The 26,254-nt window shown below is 35.9% G+C and overlaps 1 protein-coding gene across 4 annotated transcripts in view; it reads right to left on the bottom strand.

Moving 5' to 3' along the window:
* Positions 1-26,254, bottom strand: part of LOC123685875 (ras-specific guanine nucleotide-releasing factor 2-like) — a 136,532-nt gene that overhangs the window by 61,294 nt on the left and 48,984 nt on the right. For 3 of the 4 annotated variants that reach the window (XM_045625736.1, XM_045625738.1, XM_045625739.1), the window contains exon 2: positions 2,509-2,682. In XM_045625736.1, the coding sequence (XP_045481692.1) occupies positions 2,509-2,667 (159 nt within the window). In that variant the 5' untranslated portion in view covers positions 2,668-2,682. Of the gene's footprint in view, positions 1-2,508; positions 2,683-5,729; positions 5,787-26,254 lie in introns of those variants that run through there. The other variant, XM_045625737.1, reaches the window with a different exon arrangement.

Here is a 26,254-nt window from a genome sequence, read left to right as displayed (position 1 = left end):
CTGTATGATACATCAACCTGATTTCCATATCTGGCGCAAATTACTTTTAAGCCAGAAAAAAACCCATAGAAAAAAAGACACATACTGTCTTTCCATATTGTGCTTCCATTCATACCCATCTCATGTTTCCACTCAAATAAACGAGAGTGATTAAATTTTCAAGAAGTTTCCTGAATATGCACGAGCACTAAAAATCTTCCAGTTCGTAGGGAAGACTTCATAGCAGAAAAAGAACTGGATATTTTCACAATATTCTGAGGACAAATTCAAGATCCATCCTTATTGTGTTAGTGGATGAAATGAAACAAATATTTTTTCTGACATCCAAGAAAAATTTCGACATTTTTCTGAAAAATCCGGTATATCACTTGAAAAATATATTTTGCGATCTTTCGTTCTCGAAAGAAAGACCATTTTTATTTTACTGAATAAGTCAGAATTTGGGCGACGGATGAATGAAATGAAGATGGCTGTGATTCGAATAGGAAGCATTTTCGGCCAGAATTATTAAGTGTACAACTTTGCTTCCGTAGTTTTGCAATAGATGTCTGTACCGTTATGTGAAAGTCGAAATAAATAGATCATAGATGTCATACAATAAGCTAAGGTATTTGAAAACATAACGCCATCAAAATATTAATCGATTTGTGTCTGCATCATAGAGTTAATCTCAACTAAACGTGTCAGCTTACGAGCGAAATTCTCGTCATTTGCGGGTGGTTTTAATTTTCTGTTTTAATATGAAGAAATCTGCGGCTGAGGTTCATCTAATGCTCTCAAATACCTATGGTGAGGCCGCTATTAGTGAAAGAATGTGCCAAAAGTGGTTTCAACGCTTCAAGAACGATGATTTTGACGTCGAAGACCAGCGGTGGAAGAGAGAATGTTTTCGAAGATGCAGAATTGAGGGCATTACTTCATCAAGACTCGTGTCAAACTCAACAAGAATTGACAGGATCATTGGAACTGACGCAACAAGCCATTTCAAAACGCCTGAAGTCATGGGAATGATTCAGAAACAAGAAAATTGGATGCCGTACGATTTGAAGCCGAGAGATATTGAACGGCGTTTGTTTCCTTGTGAACAGCTGCTTGTAAGGCAAAGACTGGATGGATATCTGCATCGCATTGTGACTGGAGGCGGAAAATAGGATCATTACGATAATCCCAAGCGCAGAAAATAATGGTGATATACCGACCATGCTTCCACGTCGACGGCCAAACCGAATATTCACGGTTCCCAGATAATGCTCAGTATTTGGTGGGACCAGCTCGCCGTAGGGTATTATCCGTTGTTAAAACCGACTGAAACAATAACAGACCATCGTTATCGAACGCAGTTAATGCGCTCGATTCGAGCATTGAAAGAAAAACGGCCGTAATACAATGAGAGATATGATGAAGTGATTTTACAGCATGACAATGCTCGACCCCATGTAAAGAAAGTGGTCAAGACATATAATAAATGAAACGGCTGATATTTGGAAATGAATGATGAAAAGAAAAAGAAGTACAATTTCCAATAGTGTAATAATATCATACGATATTAATTATCTATCTGGTTAATGTATCAGCAAAATGCCATCAACATAACCATTGTCAGATAGAACATTTCCACGCTATTACGTAGGAATCATAATCGAAATAAGGTTCCTGCTATTTCGTTGGTTTGTCATCTTGGGTAGAATTATGCGGTACTGATGATCCCTAATAAGGGTGGAACCGGTATATCGCTCTTCTCCCTCGATGACATGCATTCTCCTTGGGTTACTTTCGATTATGATTCCTAGCGTGAAAATCTTCTGTCTGACAATGGTTATGTTGATGGCATTTTGCTGATACATTAACCAGATAGATAATATCGTATGATATTATTACACTATTGGAAATTGTACTTCTTTTTATTTTGGAGACATACTTGGAAACGTTGAAATGGGAAATCCTACCCCACCTGCCGTATTCTCTAGCTAGACGTTGCTCCCTCGGACTATCACTTGTTTCGATTAATGGCAGACGACCTGCCTGACCAGCACTTTCGGTCTTATGAAGAAGTAAAAACTGGATCGATTCGTGGATACGAAAGATGACAAGTTTTTTCAATGCGGGATTCGTACGATGCCCGAAAGATGGGAGAAAGTTGTGGCCACCGATGAACAATATTTTGAATCATAAATGTATAACAGTTTCTCTCAAGAAAGACTCGAATTTCGGAATTTTGATGAGATACACCCTGTGAAATGGATCAAAGATGATTTCAACGGATATTAATTGATTATCGAAATATTTTTGACAATCTCCCACGAGGGATTCACTGGCCTGGCTTAAGAACTTTGAGATTACCCGATAGCGAATATATGAAAAGATGAACTGCCTGAATCATAGAGATGCCGGTCCTGTGCGAAACTTGCACTAGAAGTTATAAATTTCCGATGAAACTCTCACTTTCCTAACTTTCCCTTGCCATGAGTAGAATCATCAAGAAATACCGATTAAAATTAATTTACTCACCTGATACAAAACAAACCATCTCAGCTGCCATTTACTACAATCGGAAGACCTTTTGTGTAAATATCCTGTTTGGGAGTGATCATAATGAGCTCTTTCGGAGAGCATGATGAGTTGATTGTCGTTTACTCTTATGGTTCTCTGCATTTTCGGACTGAGCATGATTTTATCCTTAGCCTGCAAACAAACAATATTATTCGTACAAAAATTAATACGTGAACATTTGTATGATGCCATCATACTAGAAATTATCCCATTCACTTCCCAATCGTTTAACAATTACGTCAGAGGTGCTGCAAACAAAAATGCTAATTTCATCTTGGTGTTTTGAGAAAACCTAAATTTACTCATAGTACTTAGTCGGCTACTCCAACAACAAATCTGTTTGTTCTCTCTGAATAATAATAATTATTATGATTATGTATAATTTAGACGGCACTATTTTTGGGTGCATTCTGCGGAAGATTGAATAGCCACTTGAGAAAAATGTGAATGATTATATTATTGTTGTTTTGATTTTCTATTTTTTGTACTAGGGAATGCTAAATGAATTTCATTATTATTTTTATTTATATTTATTTGCCAAATTGAAAATTATACAAATAAGACACATATACCAAGTATACCACCTTCCATAGACAAAAAGGAGACTGAAAACAAATGAATGATCCTAGTTCATCCCCCTTCCAATACTCTAACAAAAAATCAAATCCAAATCAAGATTGAGAAATCAATTTGAAGAGATTTTCATTGGAAAATTCATTTCTGTGAATGCCATACAAAGGGCTTTCTGCATGGAATACTGTTTCATTTGTGAGTGCTATTGACCGAAAGAGTGCACAATATTGAAGCAACAGGTTTGGCAATGAATGCAAAAAGAAATGGCTCGTTCGAGCGACTAAACCCGTCAGTACAGGGCCGTCCATCGAGTATTCGCCATCTCAATTGTATTATGCCAATTGGAAAGTCCCCGGTCTGATGTACAGATGACGGTGCTAGTATTAAATCAATATAATTTTTAGTTTAGTGTCAAAATTTGACAACAGTCCGACCATTAGTTTGTGAGATATTACTTTGTGAGTGTAGGGAAAAATACAGTTGAAGCAAAATCTTGGCTTGATGAAGAGTTGCCGGGATCTGCACCAGGAAAATCAACAATCATTGATTTGGTATGCTAAGTTTAAACGTGGTGAAATGAGCACCGACGACGGTGAACGCAGTTGACGCCCAAAATAGGCTGCCACCGACGAAAAAATCGAAAAAGTTCACAAAATAATTTCGAATTACCGTGAAGCAACAACGTGTTAATGATCCTGAGCAGTGTTTGAGGCTGTTTAAGTGAAATAAACCTAAATTTTTGCGTCGATATGTGACAATGAATGAAACATGGCTCTATAATTTCACTCCGGAGTCCAATCGACAGTCTGCTGAGTAGACTGCACACGATTAACCGAATCCAAAGCGAGGAAAAACGCAATAGTCAGCTGGCAAGGTTATGTCATCAATATTCTAGGATGCGCGAGGTATAATATTCATTGATTAGCTCCAAAAGGGCCATCAACAGCGATTATTATATAGCGTTATTGGATCGTTTAAAGGATGAAATCGTTGAAAAACGGCTTCCTTGCAAAAAAAAAAGAGGTGCTGTTTCATCAAGACAATGCGCCGTGTCACAAATCAATTAAAACAATAGCAGAATTGCTTGAATTGGGCTTCGAATTGCTTCTGCATCCACCGTATTCGCCAGATCTGGCCCCCAGCGATTATTTTCTGTTCTCAGACCTTAAAAGAATCCTCGCTGGAAAGAAATTTAGCGCCAATGAAGAAGTAATCGCCAAAACTGAGGCTTGTTTTGAATAGTTATATCGCATTTCGCAGAAAAAATTGACACTAACACTATTTTAACAAGCAAAATTGAGGTTACTGGGCAACTAAAAACCTTGTGATCCAGTCAGTCTTGGTGTCTCGACTATCACGCATCAATGGGCCTTATTATTTCAAAAACAAAATTATCTCAAAATAATGCAATTCTATAATGAGCTTGATCCACAAAGCTTCTGGTTCCAACAGGATGGTTGGGCAGCACACACAGATGTCGATCACATCTTATCATACTCGGTCAGTTGGTATGATAGCACAAATGCTTCAGTGGCCTCTACTCCCTTCATATTTTCACCTGTGTGGTATCTATGGCTGTCATAACGTTCAGGGAAAATGAATGATATTATGATTGAAATTAAGAGAGAAATCACTCTCAAGTCATGCGAGAATGTGAATATCAAAAAATATAAGCCACAGCATTTACCTTAACCTTTTTAGGAGAAATGTGTTCCAAAATCTTTTCAGCTATTATTTTGGAATATAAGAAATAGCCTCAGCTCAGCTCGTCCCCTCTATCATCCTTCGATGACAAAACATGCAGGAGTAGGAGTTTCATGAATTCTCAAAGCAAGATTCAGGAAATTAGGAAAAGCACTTGCGATGTCACTCATAAATATCACATATTATATCGAAAGAATGAAACTTCACAGTATAATTTGAGCTGACTTTTTTCATTGATGATGATTTTGTTCCAACTTCATTAGCAAGATTCAGGAAATCAGGAATAACACTTCCGAAGTCACTCATAAATATCACATATTATATCGAAACAATGAAACCTCCCAGTATAATATGAGCTGACTTTTTCATTGATGATAATTTTGTTCCAACTTCATTAGCAAGATTCAGCAAATCAGGAATAGCACTTTTGATGTCACTCATAACTATCACATATTATATCGAAACAATGAAACTTCACAGTACAATTTGCGCTGACTTTTTTCATTGATGATGATATAAATATTCAACTATGTAGTTGAATATTTAAAAAGTCAGGACACGAATACCAGTGATGATTGATGATGATTTTGTTCCAACTTCATTAGCACGATTCAGGAAATCAGGAATAACACTTTTGATGTCACTCATAAATATCACATATTATATCGAAACAATGAAACCTCCCACTATAATTTGAGCTGACTTTTTTCATTGTTGATGATTTTTTTCCAACTTAATTAGCAAAATCTTTCGAAACGAATATTTTTAATATCGAATTGAACGTAGTTCATTGCAGTCTAAGCATACTTTAGCTATTTGCCGATCATTTTGTAAATTAGGTACCGATTCCCGGTTTAACAGCGATTATCGGTTTTGATATGAACTTTAATAATGATAATTACCCGAAGTGAGAGTTTAACTTGACCGTTCCTATTTACACAAAGTGGTGAAGCAACTGAAAACAGAGCACCGAATAACGTCAATCATTGGAGCTTATCAGACTGCCTGATTTTGTTTTCCAATTTCCAATCTACATACTCGACATGAGGGGATAATAAATAATACACGTTGTACGTCAATTCCGGAATAAAACATCGCGAATTCATGAGAAGGACTCCGACTTGATTGGCACATTCCGATTATCACTCTGGGGTTGTTTTTGATTTATTTTTAATTTTTTTTTTTCGTAGAACTTTTCGTGATGCTCGAAGGCTGAGTTCTGGAATGAACTTCAATATGGAACGTGCTTCTGTCGTAGTTAATTATCTTTATAAATGAACTTCCATAAAACTTTAACACTGTTTTCTGAAGAATATTCAGATGACGGAACCGGAGATGCGCCAAAACTTGATTATTTTCTTCATCTCACATCTAGTTCGATAACTTGAGTACCTATCAGTGTTCGAACACGAGTATACATAGTCTTTAGTTGAACTTTCGTTATTCGTTTACCAATGAATTTCAGTTATCGAAAACAACCAAAAATTAATTGAGAATGTTTTACTAGGTATGAGTTCTCCTACAAAATACCAACTCACATAATGAAATATTTGGAAACATTGTTGGAGCGTGTATATTCACATGATAGGATAGCAGTTTTTTTATTGTATAGCCTTAATTTTAATTAAAATGTACAAGTTTTATTATTTTATGTTGTTAAGAACGAAAATTTATGAATAACTCCAATCTGAATGTTCCACCACAATTCTAATACAATGTTGACATACATTAGCATCTACACTGCGCAAAAGAATTTACGCACATTATGGAAATCTCAAATTTATTCTACAACTGAAGGTGTTCTCAATGATAATTATTTTTATCAGAATTATGCATGCATATGTTATCCACTTTCAATGTTTCTCTTCAATACAGATGTTTTTTCCCAGCAGGAATAAAAAAAGATGAGATTATCAGATTTTGAATATATCGACTCCATTCTGAAATCAGTTGTTCTCGATCAATTCTAGTGATCAATAGTTTTTCTTTCGTTTGATTTTCTACACTCAATCACTATGCAACGCGAAACACGCAATTTGACCCAAGAGGAATGTGCCCAAGCGGTAGTTTTGCGAAAAGAAGGGTGGACATACACAAGAAGGGCGCGTTTGGATTTTGCGAGAGAACATATCCATTGGGAAGAGGCTGATTGGGAAAGAGTTCTTTTCACAGATGAGTCTAGATTCTGCCTCTACCATTGGATAACATATGCATGCATAATTCTGATAAAAATAATTATCGTTGAGAACACCTTCAGTTGTAGAATAAATTTGAGATTTCCATAATGTGCGTTAATTCTTTGGCGCAGTGTATTTTTAACGTTTTCCATTGTTGAAGCTTCTGAGAGGACATTTGAGTGTAGAGGCAGCCTGTTGCTGTGACTGATATGCCGATGGATGGATTTCAAATCCAAATAATCTAGGAACGAATTGATTGGTGGGACGCTTGGGTCAATACTCTGGGTGAACCATAAAAAGCATATGAGGAAAGCCAGTACCAAAGTATGCCTCGTCAGTATGATGGTGACGAGAAAATTTGGGCGTATACACATCCATACATTTAGGGCAATAGCTTTTTACCATTGCTTCTCCAGGGACATCATATATGTATGTTTATAATAATAATATTTTATTCTTTCTTTGAGACAGAATACACTGTAGAAAAAACGTTAAAAGAATGTATATGCATGCAATAATAATAAAAAAAAACAATTTGTAACTTAAACAGATGATTCGAGTAACAAAAAATTCAGATTCCTCTAACAAGAATGTAATTCAAGTATTCGCTGACACTATAACATTTTTTCAATAACAATTTCTCAATATCTTTCCTAATTTTTTGTACTCCAAAACTTTCAGTCTCTCCGGAAGATGATGCGAGTGCTGAAATTGAGTTGTTCTATGTTTTGGAATACAGACAATATCTTTATGCCTTGCATTATAATCATGGTAATCAGAGCAAATTCTCAGTAACTTCGAGTTCTTTTCGATGTACAACAAATAGTTCATCATGAAAACGCAGGAAAAACTCAAATTTCTCTTGGAAATTGAGAAGGGTCAACAAGACACCAGTTTACACAAGTTCACACATAGCTCTGAGTTCCACCAGACTGGATGCGGAAATTATTAGAGATCTATCGTCAGCAAATCTTGATATCTGCTTATGTTGATGAATACATTATAACGTAAAGAGTAGGATCATCGACGAACAGAATAAATGAAAGAGGTCCCAAAACAGAACCTTGCAGGACCCCCAAATCCACTGGATATTTGGAAGATTTCTGTTGGCCTGCACGAATACGGAAGTACCTTCTATTCAAAAAATCCTTCACCCACTCGAGAAAAAACTCCTAAATCCGAGGCTGCATAATTTAGCCAGAATAAACTCGAAATTGGGGCAGTCGAATGCTCTTGATTAATCGAAAAAAAACCCTGCATATAGGATCTGCCATCAAGGCAATCGTGAACGAAACTAAGTATGTAAATCACAAGCAGCTGTATTGGTCGATCTGTTGAATCGGAAACCATGCTGGCTTTCAGTAATTAATGAAAACTTATTTAGATCATCCAACATCCTATTGAATACTAACTTCTCTATGACTTCGATAAGGTTCTTAAAAGAGATATGGACGATAATTTGAAATGTCGTCAACAGCATTCTTTTTGTACACGGGGATAACATTAGCGATCTTCAAGACACCAGGAAATTCAGGAAGTTAATCAGGTGGGAGAGTTGCTCGGAGATCTAAGGTAAAAGAGCTTTCAAAACTTTAATGGAAATTATATCGTATCCACTGCTATTTTCATTTTTAAAGTTATTTATAACGGCATAAACTTCATCCGCAACCACCGGAAAAAAGAAGGAAATTTCTTTTGAGATAGAGCAATATAAAATATTATTAACTTCAAAAAATAAAGATAAAAACATTATCTTGGCTTTCATCTTTCTACAGGGTATCCCGGTAAGAATGCGACAAACGGATGTTCATCTTATGGGTAAAATTTCATAGTTCAATAACTATGTAACTAATCGACCGAATAATTTCAAATTTTGATGTTTTGTCACCCTTTACTATCGCCATCCTTCAATATTCCTGAAATCGAGTGAATCAGACCCGGACTACGAAAATAGCCTTCTCCTATTTTCGTGAATATTGAATCACAATGTACGTAAACATTGTTATTTTTTTCCGTTTTCGTAATCACTAAGGATTAATGCATAATAAAAATTCTAAATCTCTTTATAGATCAAATTCTTCCTTCAATCTAATGAAAGTGATAAGGAAATTTGTCCTTCGGAATGTAGTTCTTGTAATATCTTCAACAAAGGCCTAGTCGTTGATCCTTCAGAGAAAGTTCTAGGTTTCAATTTCCCTAGTAAAATTTGATGTATTTTGAATCGATTTAGGACTGGTCATGGTCGTTGCAATAGTATGCTCTTCAAATGACATTCTATTGAAAGCCCACTATGTGTGTGTGGTGTAGTAGAAACCATTGACAACTTAGTAAATATTTGTCCAATTTATAAATTTCATGGTGGTTTCCAAGCTTTTCGTTCATTTCAGATTATTTTTCAGAATGGGTCGCTAACATTAAATCAATATAATGGAAACTATTACATATATTACTCTTATTTGGTTCTCTTCTTTTTTGATTTCAGATTTAAATATATAATAATATATGTCGTCAACTTTTGGAAAAGATTTTGTTTGAGTGAAGACGAAGTCCTTTAATATGTCAGTTTATTCTGTGAACACAACAAGGGCGTTGATCTTTTTTTTCTTGGGTGGGTAATCGACTTAGTGAGTAAATAAATACCAAAACTTATAATTCATTCATTCATTGCAGATCACGAGCTGGATCTTTATAATAATTTGGATTTTCCTGAGGATCACTAGAGAGCTGTTTGAAATCTTTTTCTCGAAATCGTTAGCCAGAGTTTCTTTTTACATTTTACTAAACTACCAGCGGTTCACCATAAAAATAGATCTGAAGGAAAGAAGCAGGAACCCTTTTAGAAAATATATCACCCTGTAGATTTTCATTCAAAATCAGCATATCACATGATGAAACTTTTTAATTGGAATATTAATGGCCAATTAGAATCAAATATCTTGTGAAGGGAAGGTTCTACGGGAAAAAAACTTAAACTTCAACACCTGTATGTCCACAACAAAGTGTTTGGAGACTCATGTTATGGGACCTTTTTTCTCAAAATGATCCGAGAAGTGTCATTTTCATTTGTACCTCCAATTTAGGAACACCGTGTAGATAAAGTCAATTTAAAACTGATAATAAATTGCAAATTGAATGAAACACAATAAATTGTACAAAACATCCCAGACAATTTCTGTATGTGAATGACTCAGTTCAGTTCTTTGATAACTACAGTATTGAAATTGAGAATGATACAAAAAAACCGAAAACAACGGGTAAGTGTATACTGATGACGAATGCAAAAATCACACATGACAAAACAAGGATGACACCGACAGAACGGGTAGATAAAGCAAAATAATAAACCACGGACATAGACGTGCTCGAAGCACAATAAAAGTTTTCATCTTGAAAGCGATAATTAATCCATAAACCGTAAAAGTGTCCGATTTTTTCCTGCCGTGTGGATATCAAGGGAAAGTGAAATGATATTGGTTCTTTTTATGTAAAACTGTTCGTTCTTCGTCTTCGCGAGAGTTCTGCAATTTTATATTTTGGAAATCTTGGGGGGGGTTAATTACCCCCATAACCCCCCCATTTCTACGTCCTCGAAACACAAACCACACCCTTCCCCTATACGGGGAGATAGAGTTTCTGCTGAGGTTTTTAAATTCATTCTTGTATCATACGTTGAAATGTATGATGCCCCGTTCACATTTCCTCTGCTAGTACTGACATTTCATCCACACATGCTTAAAAAATATGTCGAAAAATAATACACACACAGGTATTATTGAATGGTATCGTCCTCATTTTCTAATAATTCTAGACAATTTTCAAATGATGCTTTATTATCGGTCGATAAAGAAAATGCTCTTCTAGCAGACAATTTGACTTCTTGATTACTATGTCGTGTAGCCTAAATTTTCCCCAAGTAAATTGTCACAAATAATTAATCTACCTAATGAACAGAACATCGGGTGTAATTTATATTAATTATGTTGATGCCGACAGCACCCTGGAAATAGGTTATAATTCAGGAAAGGGTGACGAATATGGAATAATGTGAATGTTAAACTAAATTCTGGGGTGAAATCTAGAAACCATCAAACAACTCGATCTCTGAGCCTTGAGTATTCAACTTGTCAATTTCTCTCATAAGATGTTCGAATGTGGTAAATTTAATCGAGGAAATAGGATGGTCTTACACTCATGCTCATAAAAATGATGTAAAATACCCAAAATATTTATTCATCAGGTAACTTTTTATTCATTATTCATGAATATTTTGAGTGCTTCAAGGGATACTATTTATGAATTCAGAATACAAAAAATACACAAGCGATTTCAAGCTTTGAATTTCGATATGAACAGAACCATAAAAAATTCAAGAAGAAAATTTGAAAAGAAAAATCCAATATCTTCGAGGTTAAAAACCTAATCCGGTTGAAATTTTGCGTGTAGGTATATGAAAAATAACCATGTGAAGCTTCATGCAATATTTGATGTGAATAAAATGATCTGAACCATAGCAAATAAAAACAGAATATTGAGAAGATTAAGAGGGAAGCACTGACTTGAAGTCGAGAGCTTTTGAGCATTGATTTATTCAAGAGTACATTTGACGCATAAATGAGTAAGCGCTCAAGAGCACCCGAAGTAGTAGACCATATTACGAAATCTGCATTCTTTTCTTGACAAAGAGAGAGTTATCAACGAAATCAGTCGAAATGATTTTTATTAGATGCATTAATCTTTATGAGAATGAATCACCTTATTACGTATATATTCCATACAATTTTTTTGCACCGTTTGAATGAACACCGTTATATTTTTATGAAACGTTTATCGCAAGTGTGTGGGATTAATTCTCAGCTTGAGTTAACAAAGATTAATACTGATTATTTGTATACAAACAGAAAACAAGGGGGCAAAAAGGTAAATCAAAAGATGTGGAGTATTATAAATTCCACAGACAATAGCTGTATAAACTTTACGCAGGCGTTACTGAGGCTTATGGAATCAAGTTTATCCCTCAGACATAAGAGCGAAGCATACTTGTTTACAGAATAGGTACACAAAGACTTTTATGCCTGAAATTTAGGAGCAATATTCCTTAAGAGCATATCACAGATATTTCCACTTGTTGTGAAATATAAAAGCATCTTGGGATACAAATGCAAGAAAACATTGCACTCTTTGAATTCAAAGAGTCTTCTTGTTGCGTTATTATCATATCAACGAAAAATTATAATTAAAATTTCTCTCAATAATATTTTTTACATGGAGTAAAACTTCATTTCGATGACTGAAATATTGTATTTCTTGTAAGGAAGAAAGTAATAACTTAATGTGTAAAAAACGAAAATCTAAAAGGAGTGGATGGATCTTTATGACATATTTGGTATTCATCGTACTCTATCAAGTAATAATCACGTAATCACATAATTATATCAAAAATATCAGCCAAATCTATTCAATAACTATGGAATGCTTTCAATATAAGTTGTTCAGAAATATTTGCTTAATTGTCCAAATTCCATGGATTCCATACATTTAATATAATTAGTAGTAGAGCTGCGTTATGCAATTTTTGATATGCATATTTTGTATAAATTGCATGGAATATTCATTAATTAATTGATATTGATATTTTGAGTTGAATATATACTAACTCACAACAAAACTGCAACACCCAGAAGGAGCTTCTTAAATTTTCATTTTTTTTTTGCCGGAACATAGATAGTATAGCAAGGAGTAAATGATTGAATTTGGAGAAAGAAATCGGGAAGGTTTTTTCATGTAAATAATTTTTGTTACTTGAATATTGTAGTCGTTTTTTGCCTTTTTTTTTCAAATTTTACACACACCAGCTGTTCGAGGAGATCCACAGGAGATATTTAGTTGTTTTTAAAATGCCTAGAGCACGTGCACGCGGCATTTATCGCCAGATTAGTGAATTTGAAAGAGGTCGAATTGTTGGTCTACGAGAGATTCTTATTTCCAGAAATCACTAACCGTAAGAATGGAAATCTAACTACTGTTATGAGATGTTATCAAGCGTGGTTTGATAATTCCCAAAATCAAAGAATAATATGCACCGGACGTCGAAGGGGCACAAATGAAGTTCAAAATCGACGTCTGAGACTTATGGCCTTTTGCGACCGATTCGTGACAACTCAATCTATGGCTGATTAATGGTCAGAAGAACAAGACCGTCCTGTAACTGTCCGAACGGTTTATCGCCAGATAAGTCTGGACAACAGCTTTATCGACTCTATCTTGTCTTACCTCTGACTGTTGAGCAATGCCGGCAACGATTACAGTGGTGCAGAGAACATCAACATTGCAATGTGGAATGGCATCAGGTCGTCTTTTCTGATGAATCTCGGTTTTCTTTGGGTGCACATGATGGCCGAAGAAGGGTTAGACGACGTCGGAGAGAAAGACGTGAACCTCAGTTTGATGTTGAGCATCATGTACACCGGACAGTAGGCGTTATGATATGGGGTGCTATTGCACATGCAAGTAGGTCACCTTTAGTCTTTGTTCGAGGTAACATGACAGCGCTACGTTACCTTCAAAGAAAAGTGAAGCCATATATTCTCCCTTACCTCAACCGGCTTGGGAATCCAATATTTCAGCAAGATAATGCCCGAACTCATGTTGCCAGAGTTAGCTCAAACTTTTTCAAAGCGACTCATGTGAATATTTTGCCTTGGTCGCCCAGATCATCTGATCTGTCGCCCATAGAGCATGTTTGGGACATCATGAGTAGAAGGTTTGGAAATTTACCCCAGCCCTCACGGACTTTGGCGGTTCTGAGACTTGAAGTTCAGGTAACTTGGGATAGTATCCTTCAAAAAGAATTAGACCATCTTATTGCATCAACGCCGAGACGTGTTGGGGAGTGTATAGATAATCACGGTAGACAAACACATTATTAACAAATTTATTGAAAAACAGTGTAAACCCTACGTTTTTTCCTTCAAATTTCATTCATTTACTCCTTGCTATACTATCTATGTTTTATCAAAAAAAAAAATAAAATTTAAACAGCTCCTTCTGTGTGTTGCAGTTTTTCTGTCAGTTTTTGTCAGTTTGTCTAATCCTCAAACCGACCGTGGAAATCTGAGAGGAATAGAAAGATTGTGAAATCTATAATGAAAAATTGTCTTTTGAATTTTCAAAACAAAGGTTTCAGTACGTATCTGTACATTTAGCATTGAATCAACAAAGTATAATCGATTTCGATTTAGGCAAAATGAAAATATAAAAACTGCACTGAATGCTTCCATTATGTTCAGATTGATTCACACATATTTCGATAACGTGTTGGAAATCCCTTGGTCGTATTATATTTCAATTTGAACTGCCTGAAAAAAGAGCAATTTTACGGGACCCGAATAATATTGGTAATTTCTTTTTTTGTTCTAATTTCGATGGAAAATGACAAATGATGTTTTCTTTGGTATGTGGCACAATCTAAAAAGTTGATGATATTGTCGTATTGGATGAAGAATCTCTTTCGTCACAGCCATTTCAAATTGAATATCGATAATTCAATTTTACTCGACGATCAAAATATCAACACTAAATCCGGTTTGTTATTTGAATTCAAGGAGATTCATTTTCATTATGGTTCGAACTGTGTCAAGGACGACTTTGAGAGTACTCGAAGAACGTTTTACTTGAAAGTAGATCACTCGAATTTCCAAACATTCTCAAACTAGGTCAATTCGCGCTCCTGAAACTCGAAGCTCTGACAGGTGATAATAGGGAACTGAATACCAGGAAACAAATACTATTCACATTACATCCTTAAACACCACATACATGTTATCAAGGATGCAATTGGAGCATGAATGAATGAAGCGATCAAAAGCTCCTGACTTTACGTCAGTGCTTATTCCGCTTGAAGTTTCTATGGTTTCGACATTGCTCTTAATACGAAAACTTAAAATTCATATTCTAAATCTGCACACAAAATTTATACTCGGTTGGATCTGTAGTTGATGAAATATTTAATTTTCGTTTTTTGAAATTCTTCTTGAATTTTAGCTCCGTCGGTTTTGAAGTAGGGCTGGGAATTATGAATGAATGATTTGAATATTCGAATAATCATTGAAAGCATTATTCGAATAATCATGAATATTCACTGAATAGTTGAATAATGAATGACTACTTTTCTATTCATGAATAATCAGTGAATAGTCGAGTATTCACTGAATAGTTGAATAATCAATGACTACTTTCCTTTTCATGAATAATCAGTGAATAGTTGAGTATTCAATGATTATTCAGTGAATAGTTTTCTATTCAGTGAGTAGTTGGATATTTATGAAGTTACAAATGAAAGTTTGAATGATCACTTGACTCACTATTCAGGAATGATTAAAAAAAGGTTTTATGATTCACTACGGACAAATCGTTTTATTAATATTAAAATTACTGGAAATTACATAATATTGAAATTGATAGATACAATTGAATTAAAATTATAATTAAACTCCTGTCAGTGTTTGGAATCCAAACAAACAAATTGTCATTCAAATTGGTACGTTGTCGTTGAAGAAATTGGCTTATTTTGATTAATAAGATTATTTGAGGAACGATTTTACTATTAATTGATAGACAGAAGGAAAGAGATTAATGCCGTAAGTTCGAACTTGAGGTTCAACTAATAAACACGGCTTTTTACAAAATCTGGGGAATGATACAGGATTCAAAGTTACTGGTATTAACTTCGTTCCTTCTGTCTATCAATAAACACTCTTATTTATGAAAATAAGCGGTAATTTTATCCAATAACATTTTTTTGGAAAAACTCGATTTTATTGTTCAACGCCTTCGAGGGCAATACAGCGAGTATAGCGATCTTCCAACTTTTCGATACCATTTTTGTAGTACTATTTGTCATTCGCTTCAAAATAGGCCTCAGTTTCGGCGATTACTTCTTCACTGGCGCTAAATTTCTTTCCAGCGAGCGTTCTTTTGAGGTCTGAAAACAGGAAAAAGTCGCTGGTGGTTAGATCTGGCGAATAAGAGTGAAATGATGGAGAGCCATGTTTCATCCATTGTCACATATCGACGCAAAAATTCAGGTTTATTGCAATTAAAAAGCTTCCAACACTGCTCAGAATCATTAACACGTTGTTGCTTTTGATCGATTCTAAGCTCGCGCGGTACCCATCTTGCACACAGCTTTCTCATGTCCAAATATGCGTGGATGATATGATCACGTCCAGATGATATCTTCTCAATTTCTGCTATCTCGATCAACTTCACTTTACGGTCATTCAAAATTATACTTTTTTGATTTTTTCTACGGTGACAGCCTCTTTTGGGCGTCCACTGCGTTCGCCGTCTTCAACTGTATTTTTTCCTTCAAAAAGAAATATTTCATCAGCACACGAAATTCTTTTTTTTCCACCTTTTTTCAAATAACAAAAGTAGCTACACTCACAACGTAATATCTCACAAACTAATGGCCGGACTGCTGTCAAATTTCGACACGTATAGTTTGAAGATTGGTACTAAATGAAAATCTTATGGTTTTAATACTAGCATCGCCATCTGTGCATCAGAACGGGGACTTTTCAATTGACCTAATATTATTTTTCAATTCTCTATGGCCCCAGAATCTGTGTCGAAATTATTGAGTGATAGTTTTTGAATATTCTGCTTGTTTTTACCATTGTTCTACTCAAATTATCATTATTATCCCCGACTTTTGCCTATACGCGTAGGATTTCTCCTCGCCGTCGGCTTCTCACTCCTCGCTAAGAGGAACATTCACTCAATCCCAGATATTTAAAATATCAGAAGGGCAGAGCTCGGTTGTGTCCGGTCGTTGTGGTCCCCCTGGTTCTCGTCGAACTTCTGGTCCTCTCACACGTGATCCTTGGACCTGTCCTTCGCTTCCTAGGAATTTTCTCACCGTCCTTGCAGTACCTAAAAGAACAGCTTTTTGCATTATATTACATATATATTCACTAAGACCTAGTTGCTTGATATTTCTCTTGAGATTTTTGGGTACTATTCCTGTTGTTGAGATGATAATTGGAATAGTTCTCGTTGATATCATTCCCCACTGGCGCTTTATCTGAAATTCGAGGTCCCTATACTTTGAAATTTTTTCCACCTCTTTTTGACGCATGTTGTTGTTATTGGGTATTGCTACGTCGATGAGTATTGCTGCCTTTTGATGTTTATCAACTAGCAATATATCTGGCCTGTTGTGAGGGACTGTTTTATCAGTCAAAACTGTACGATCCCAGTACAGTTTATAGCGTTCGTTCTCCAGGATGGTTTCCGGTCGGTATTTGTAGTATGGCACTTTCTCAGAATGAATTAGTGTTAATTTAGTTGCCATTTCTTGGTGTAGTATCTTTCCTACTGCATCGTGTCTCTCTTTATATTCATTTCCTGCAAACATTTGACATCCTCCCGTGATATGTTGGATTGTCTCGTTCGTTGGACACCCATAACGGCATCGATCGTCAGTAATAGTTCGATCCTTTATGATATGTTTGCAGTAATTTTTTGTTGAGATCACTTGATCTTGGATGGATAAAAGAAATCCTTCCGTTTCTGGATACATCGCACCTGATGTGAGCCAATAGTTCGACGCTTCAATGTCGACATGATCCTGGTTCACCTCGTTGAAATGTCGTCCATGTAGGGGCTTTTCTCTCCATCTTTGCAGTTTTTCTTGGATTGTCTGGTGGTTGTATGACAATTGCTCCTTGTGCAGTTGTAAAGGTGTTGATTCGTCTGCTTCACACAGTACTTTGTAGATCTCTGACGTGCCTGATTTGTCTTTGAAGTATGTTCGTAGGCATTCAATTTGAGCATGGGCAAGTTCCATGAGGTCTAGCAGACCTCTGCCTCCTTTATTCCTCGGCAGTGTCGTCCTCTCAATGCTACTTTTCGGATGGTGCTTGTGTGCTTTCGTCGGTTTTGTTTCATTCCTAAGTATTTATAAAAATCGTCCGATTTCATTGCTTCTATCTCCTGTCCATTGGAGAGAGCTATCGGTTCATCTTGGATTTTTCCACGCACTACGCTAATCGTACGACACTTGTCCAATCCGAATTTCATCCCCACGTCTTTCGAAAAATTTTCCACTAGTTTGACCATAATTTGCAAGTGGTTTTTGTTGCCTGTTATAAGTTTTAGGTCATCCATGTATAGCAAATGATTGAGTGCAATGGTATTTCTATTTCCTTTAACATTGAAACCTTTTTCAGTAGCATTCAGTTGTTTAGAAAGGGGGTTCAGCGCCAAGCAGAACCATAAGGGACTCAATGAATCTCCTTGGAAAATTCCCCTTTTTATTGGAATCTCTTTAGTAGTTATGTTCGCCGTAGAGAGTTCGATATTCGTTCTCCAGTTGCACATTGCATACTTCAGAAAGTTTATTGTAATTGGATCGATCGATATTATTATTATTATTATTATTATTATTTAACAAAATTACAGAGTTGGGGTACATTAAACCTATAAACTCTAACTGAAAATTATCCATAATACAACTGTAGAGAAAGAGAAAAAAAACAGAGATAAGTGAAATTTACAAAAAGCTACAAAAATGATATTATCAACAACCAAAAACCTAACAATGTATACACTTCAATTACTTTTCCTGATAAAAATGAAATTCTGCACGAGGCTTTCTATTCTCAGTCTACATCCAAGTGCAAAGTTTCTACTCTATCGGACATATTGTATGTGGGATCAATTGAATAATACGCTTTTGACGTTAGAATACAATACAATACACGATCGAACATAGCATGATGGACCAGACAGTTTCTGGAGCTAGGAAACGGGACGTAAGGGGAAAAAGTACTTGAGACTCTTGAGAATAGGATACATATTAGAGAGGGTGGTATTCAACGATAGAGAATAGATGGATCTAGTTGAATAATTAAACGCTCAGACGGTTAATTAGTAGACTGAATATTATAATGTTAAGACAAAATTTCAATAGACGCATTCTGTGGCTGCACATTCAATTCTCTTTGAGTACTGTACATAGTGTGAATAAACTATTAATACGCGGCCTTTACATCACCCTTAGACAAGAAGAAAATCTCCTACATGTAGCTTTGAAATTTACACGATAACAAAATTTCGAAAGGTCATATTTACGGAACGATATATGAGCCTATTTTTTAAATTTCAAGTTTTCGTGTTCACAGAGGAACAGATTAGAATTTGGAAACCTTTGAAACCATTCATGGCTCAAAATTCGGAACACAGATCAAACTGACAAATTGGTCATCAAATAGATCATGCAAAAATTCAAGTTGTTCCCAATTCCACTGACTTGAAGTGGTATAAGGCCAATTGAGAAATCCCCGGTCTGATACACAGATGGCGGTGCTATATGATTTTTAGTTAGTACCAACCTTCAAACGATACGTGTAACAATTTTACAGCAGTCCGTTGTGAGTGTGGCTACTTTTGTTATTTGAAAAAAAAAATGAAGACAAAAAAAGGATTTCGTGTGCTAATAAATATTGCTTTTTCAAGGGAAAAAATACAGTTGAAGAAAAATCTTGGCTTGATGAAGAGTTTCCGGGGTCTGCACCAGGAAAATCAACCATCATTGATTGGTAGGCTAAGTCTAAACGTGGTGAACTGAGTACCGAAGTCGGTGAACGCAGTGGACACTCAGAACAGGCGGTCACCGACGAAAAAATCAAAAAGTTCACAAAATAATTTTGAATGACCATTAAGTGAAGATGATCGAGATAGCAGACATTGTGAAGATATCATCTGAACGTGTACATCATATCATTTACGAATATTTGTGCATGAAAAAGCTGTACGCAAAATGGGAGCCGCGTGAGCTCACAATCAATCAAGATCAACAACGTGTTGATGATTCTGAGCAGTGTTTGGAGCTAGTTAAGTGCAATAAACCCGAATTTTAGTGTCGATATGTGACAATGGATGAAACATGGCTGCATCATTTCACTCCGGAGACTAATCGACAGTCAGCTGAGTGGACTGCACACGATGAACCGAATCCAAATCGAGGAAAACAGTCAACTGGCAAGGTTATGGCAACTGTATTCTAGGATGCGCAACGTATAATATTCATTGATTACCTGCAAAAGAGCCAGACCATAAACAGTGAATATTACATAGCGTTATTGGATTTTTTGAAGGATGAAATCGTTGAAAAACGGCCCCATTTGAAGAAAAGGAAAGGTGGTGTTCCATCAAGACAATGCGCCGTGTAACAAATCAATGAAAATAATTGCAAAGTTGCATGAATTCGGCTTCGAATTGGTTCTGCATCCACCGTATTCGCCAGATCTAACCACCAGCGACTTTTTCCTGTTATCAGACCTCAAAAGAATGCACGCTGTAAAGAAATTCAGTGCCAATGAAGAAGTAGTCGCCGAAACTGAGGCCTATTTTGAAGTGAAAGTTTTCATTCGCTTCAAAATCGTACTACAAAAATGATATCGAAAAGTTGGAAGATTGTGTATCTGTATCGCTCTCGAAGGGAACTATGTTGAATAATAAAATCAATGAAAATAATGGCAAATTTGCATGAATTGGGCTTCGAATTGCTACTGCATCCACCGTATTCGCCAGATCTAACCACCAGCGACTTTTTCCTATTTTCAGACCTCAAAAGAATGCTCGCTGAAAAGAAATTTAGCGCCAATGAAGAAGTAATCGTCGAAACTGAGGCCTATTTTAAAGCGAAAAACAAATCGTACTACAAAAATGGTATCGAAAAGTTGGAAGATCGGTATAATCGCTGTATCACCCTCGAAGGCTACTATATTGAATAAAAAAATCGAATTTTTCCAAAAACATGTGTTTTACTATGGTAGAGCGGGGACTTTTCAATTGACCTCTTATTACGAGTTTCTAAATATCTGTCCTGCAAGCGACAGACCCTTTCCTCATTCGAAATGGTGCGCATTCCCTATTGTTGTCGTACATGAAGTTTTACTAGGTTAGCCGACCGCAAACATACAACTCTCTAATTACTATTATGTCGAAATGGTGCCTGGAGGTAAAGCAGATTTGAGGTTATTGTAATTGACATTGCTTAGACCGTTTCCCTTTCACTTCCCTATTCCATTGAAATCCTAAACCTGGAACATACGCCGTTTATGCGGAATCAGGAATTAAAATTGTTCTAACAGATCTCGTTTTCACTTTACCGCAACGATATTCGTTGAAACTTAAAAATGTTAGTGCCAGACATTACTCACGTATATTAAACAAAAGGAATGAAAGTTTGTAGTCATGATTCCAAAAATGAGCGATCTTCTCTCTCCAGCACGTAACAACCAACAAATAATTCCCCCTCCAGAATACTAGACGTTATGCAAGAAGATTCTGAAACTTCCTTGGTTCTCAACTCAAACGGAAAGCTGGATAACAGGCATTTTTTGTTGTAGTGGAAATCCTTGAAGAGGTGGGACTCCATGCTTCCGCCAATATCAATTTCACACTAGACTACCCCTTTTATTATTATTATTATTCACTGAATCGGGGTCGTTGCGGCTCTGTTAGCTTTCCGAGAACTGCGACCGATTCGATCTTTTGTGCTTAACCCTTCCCATTCATACAAACCCAGGGAGGCCGTCGATACGGTTAACGAAACCGACGATATTCTTAGAAGTCCTGGTTATTACTTCGTGAGTATCCAGAACTGACTTTCCCAAGTGAGTGGTTCAGTCAGTCACGGACATTTGCATACTATTTGTTCGGCTGTTTCTACTTCCTTTCCAGAGAGCCTGCTGATTTCATCTGCTGACCCATGCGGTGGAAAAGTAATTTGCACCGACAGTATTCTGTCAGCAAAATCACCATTATCCGAAGTTCAGCTCGTGGTAGCTTCAGAAGCTTCCTGATAAAGGTCGGTAAATGCACCATGAATTTCTTTGCCTGAGCAAGACCCTTTGCATCCTTTCACCACTGCTGTTGCATTTGTACTCTGAGGAAATCTTTGTGGAGGCACTGGAGAAACATAATAAAGGCATCAAAATTAATGGGCTACCAATCAGTAATCTACGTTTTGCAGATGATATGGTCTTGCTTGCGGGTAGTAATGAAGACTCACAGATGATGCTCAATAGAATAACTACAGTAAGTGACCATTTTGAACTTAAGATCAACAGAGGGAAAACCAAATTTATTGTGATTAGCAAGAGGAATATCCAAAATATCAATCTGCAAATAGAAACTGAATCCATCGAGAGAGTACACCGCTATAAGTATTTAGGATACACAATAAATGATGGATGGGACCCTGATTTAGATATTAAGATCAGAATTGAGATTGCAAGATCAACGTTCATAAAAATGAGAAAGCTCTTGAGTAACCGAAACCCGAAGGAGAGTTACGAAATGCTACGTGCTCTCTAAGTTGCTTTATGGTGTGGAAGGGTGAACGTTAAAGCTGACAAAGATGAGAAAATTAGAGGCCCTTGAAATATAGCTATATAGACGAATACTGAGAACACCATGGACTGAAAGGGTGACCAATGCGGCACTGAGAAGAATGAATGAATATCTAGAATTGCTCGCAACTGTTGGGGAAAGAAAGCATCCTACCTGGGCCATGTGTTTCGTGGTGGCAAGTATGGTCTATTGCAACTTATCATGGAGGGGAAGATAGAAGGAAGAAGAGGATTGGACAGAAAGAAACAATCCTGTATGAAAAACTTGCGTAAGTGGTTCCAAGTATCAGAAACTTCAACTATATTTCACGCGGCGCAGAACAGAGAAACCTATCACATGATCGTCGCCAACCTTCGGTAGAAGACGGCACAGAAAGAAGAAGAAATCAAGACCCGGAGTGTTTCTCCAGAGGGTTTTTCTATTATCCCACTCCCATTGTTCGACCGATGCGTTATGTTGTTTTTTCCAAGCCCACACGAGTGCTCGGGACCAACAGGTGTTAACCTTGATGACCTTTTGGCAAGTTCATCGGCTTTTTCGTTTCCTTCAATATCACAATGCCCCGGTACCCATGGTAGAGTTACTTTACTCCCTCTGGCCAGGTGCTTTATGGTAATACGGATCTCCCATATCAGTTGAGACCCCTGGCTATATGATTCCAGGGGCCTCGCCGTAGTGATGTAAATACTCACCCCTTTGAGGTTTTTTTGAGGCACTCTTGGGCGCAAGTATAGGCAGCTAGTGTCAGGGTTTGCAAGATAGAGGTCTCACTTCCCAGGGATCTAGAGATCCTCGTTTCAGGCCCATATACTCCAAAACTTGTGCCTCTTTCTGATTTTGACTCATCAGTATACCATTTGGAGGACTTTTTTTCCAAGTGATTCACGAAGTTCAATGCACTGAGACGGTCATCGATGACCGTTTCAAAATCGAAATTCGAAATCGAATATCCCACTAGATTCCACCTGCTGATGTAAGATTCCCGGCATATTTGTTGGTATCTGTCACATGATCTATCTCTGCTCGTAGAATTCAGATGCCTTCCTAGAATTTGTCCGTCCGCTAAGCGTAAATTGTGTTTGCTTGATTTTGGGTTTAGAAACATTTGACTTTAGAGCGTTTTTTTAGTTTTATTTTTTTAGCATCTTCAGTGAGCTCATGATGAATAATGAAATTCCTCATCTGGTATAGTTTATTCGAATTCCTTTGGAGGAAGCCAGAATATTTCGATCATACGAGGGTTGTCTAAGTTTCCAGAAATCTATTTGGGGTCAGTGAATTGATTGAATAACATTACTTTCAAATAAATTCCGGTATTTAGCGGATCGCTGTATCATTTTCAAAGGTTCCTCTGGCCAAGCGGACTAGTTCGAGTGACTTTGGATATACTACACTATTCATCCCATTTTCATCTTTTGCACTGCTTTTATAGACGTTATCTATTGGCTGTATTTCCTGATGTAGGTTTCCTTTATTGTATATCTTCATGCAGTCGATTATTGTCAGCTTTTCATGTTCATATGGCTTTTTCTGCCTATTAGCTCGAAAGCCGACTTACTGCAACTGTCGTTTCAACAATTTCTACTTTTATATGCTCTGTAGATGTGAATGTCATGATCAGTATTATACCCAGATAGTTGACTTTTTGACTTTTTATTTAGCACTCTGAGAAAAATCCATATTTTTTTATTAATAAAGCACTCTTTTGGAGGTTATTTATTCACAACTATTACAGCAGAATTATATTTAATATAATCATTAATGGTTAAATTATGCATTCAAAAAAGTTTATCAATAAAATATTTGTTCACAAGGTATCTTATAATATTTGATATATTTCGGTTATAAATAATTAATATGGACTCACGTTATCTCCACAAATAACATAAATTCATTATCAACAAATTTTCAACTGGTAGTTAACGAACATTTGCTATTTATAAATACTCTTACAAGAATTCAATAATTTATTTACTCAGAATATAGGATTTATTAATAATTAACAAACTAACATAATTCTGTGGAAAACTTTAAGGACACATCCCTCAAAGAGAAGCACATGTCCTTGAAGGATCTGTCCTTGAACTTTTCTTTTGATTTGAATTTCCTTTGTAAACATAAAATTTGTGTTACTATGGGCTTATTGAACGCCGCTTAGCACATCTGTACTGAATTTTGGGTTTAGGTTTAGATCGTTTGTACCTGCATAGTTATTAGTGATGTTGGCAGAACAGTGGTTGGGGGGAACAGATGCGATCAAGATGACTAGGGTTCAAATCCGGATACCCTTAATATGAACTCTAAAAAATTACCTAATTTGGCAAACGGTACCCCTCAGACCCTAACAATCTGTTAATTAATAGAAACAACCAAAATAATTATCTAAGAAATACGTTAACCATTACTGAATTGAAATATTTTTTTTGTTCAGCATGGATACATATTACATATGAATAAGATTTATTAATTATTACTCAATGATATATCAACCTCAACTATATTTATTTCCTTCAAATGGATATTTCTTCAGCATTATCAATATAAGTTATGCGTAAATGAAGTTTAATAATAAATGATGATTATTGGTGGGATTTCAAATAAATTATTTATTTCCATGAAATTAATATTTGTTTGTATATATATCCAATAAATGATTTATTAACTATTATGCATTTTCGATAATATCAAATAAACACTTCTCTCAGTGTAGTTTCGAATATTGGATAAACTTCGTCTTTATGGAAACTAATTCGAACCGAATTTGAATGATTTTTAATTTGAATTTTTGTTTATATAAATAACAATTGTTCACTTCTTCAGATTTAACATTTTGAAAATTCAAAATATAAATATGCTCACTTATTTTACACCCTTATTGAAACACAAAAATGTACAAACTATTTATTGAACGTTATGACTCGTTTCCAATCCTGCCTCAGTCGCTTTACGTTCAACGGAAGTGATGTCCAGTAATGTCAGGAGAAATCAATTTCATCTTTTATTTTCCAATCTCGTGAGAGCCATTAACAAAATTGTTCGAAAATTCTACCGTTGCGCTTATGCCAGATAAAAATTGTCAATAACGGAAACCGATAACGCTTCATTGGAGCAAAACAATCAATTCCGAATGAAGACATATACTCCAGGGGTGACTCTGTGATTCCAGACACGATTTCCCAACAAATAATGAAAATTGACGCTGGACCAAACAACACGGCCAGAAGTAAGGTAATAAATTGGATATGACTAGGACAAAGTTCGGAATTCGTTCGAGAATACCCAATGTGATTAATCCATTTACTTTTGGGATTTCAGCGAAATAATCAGTCTACATTTGTCATTATTAACCAGTAGGACTAGAATGGAGTTATACAGGGTGTCCCGGGAGTAACTGTACATATTATTTGTTGAAACTTATTTATCCCATTAATTTAATTAATCTGATAATAACATCAGAAGATCAAATTAATGAGATAATTGATGACTTGAATAATTTTCATGATAAACTAAAGTTCACCTTAGAACCTGAAATGGATAAACAAATCAACTTTCTAGATATCACTGTCATCAGAGAAAATAACTCAATGAAAATCAGAATGTTAAGAAAAACCATAAACTCGGACAGAATACTTGATTACAATTCAACACATAACATCAGACAAATAAAGGCAGTAGCAGTTAATTACATAGATCGAGCTATCAAACTCACTTCACCAACTTATAGACCGATCACATACTAAATCAAATAACATCCTAACTGATCAAAAATAATTATCCATACAAACTAATAAAAAGGTTGATGAAACAACGTACATATAGATTCTACA

The sequence above is a fragment of the Harmonia axyridis genome, chromosome X (genome assembly GCF_914767665.1).
Source record: "Harmonia axyridis chromosome X, icHarAxyr1.1, whole genome shotgun sequence".
Classification (NCBI taxonomy): Eukaryota; Metazoa; Arthropoda; class Insecta; order Coleoptera; family Coccinellidae; genus Harmonia; species Harmonia axyridis.
This window is presented reverse-complemented; position numbering and strand designations above follow the sequence as displayed.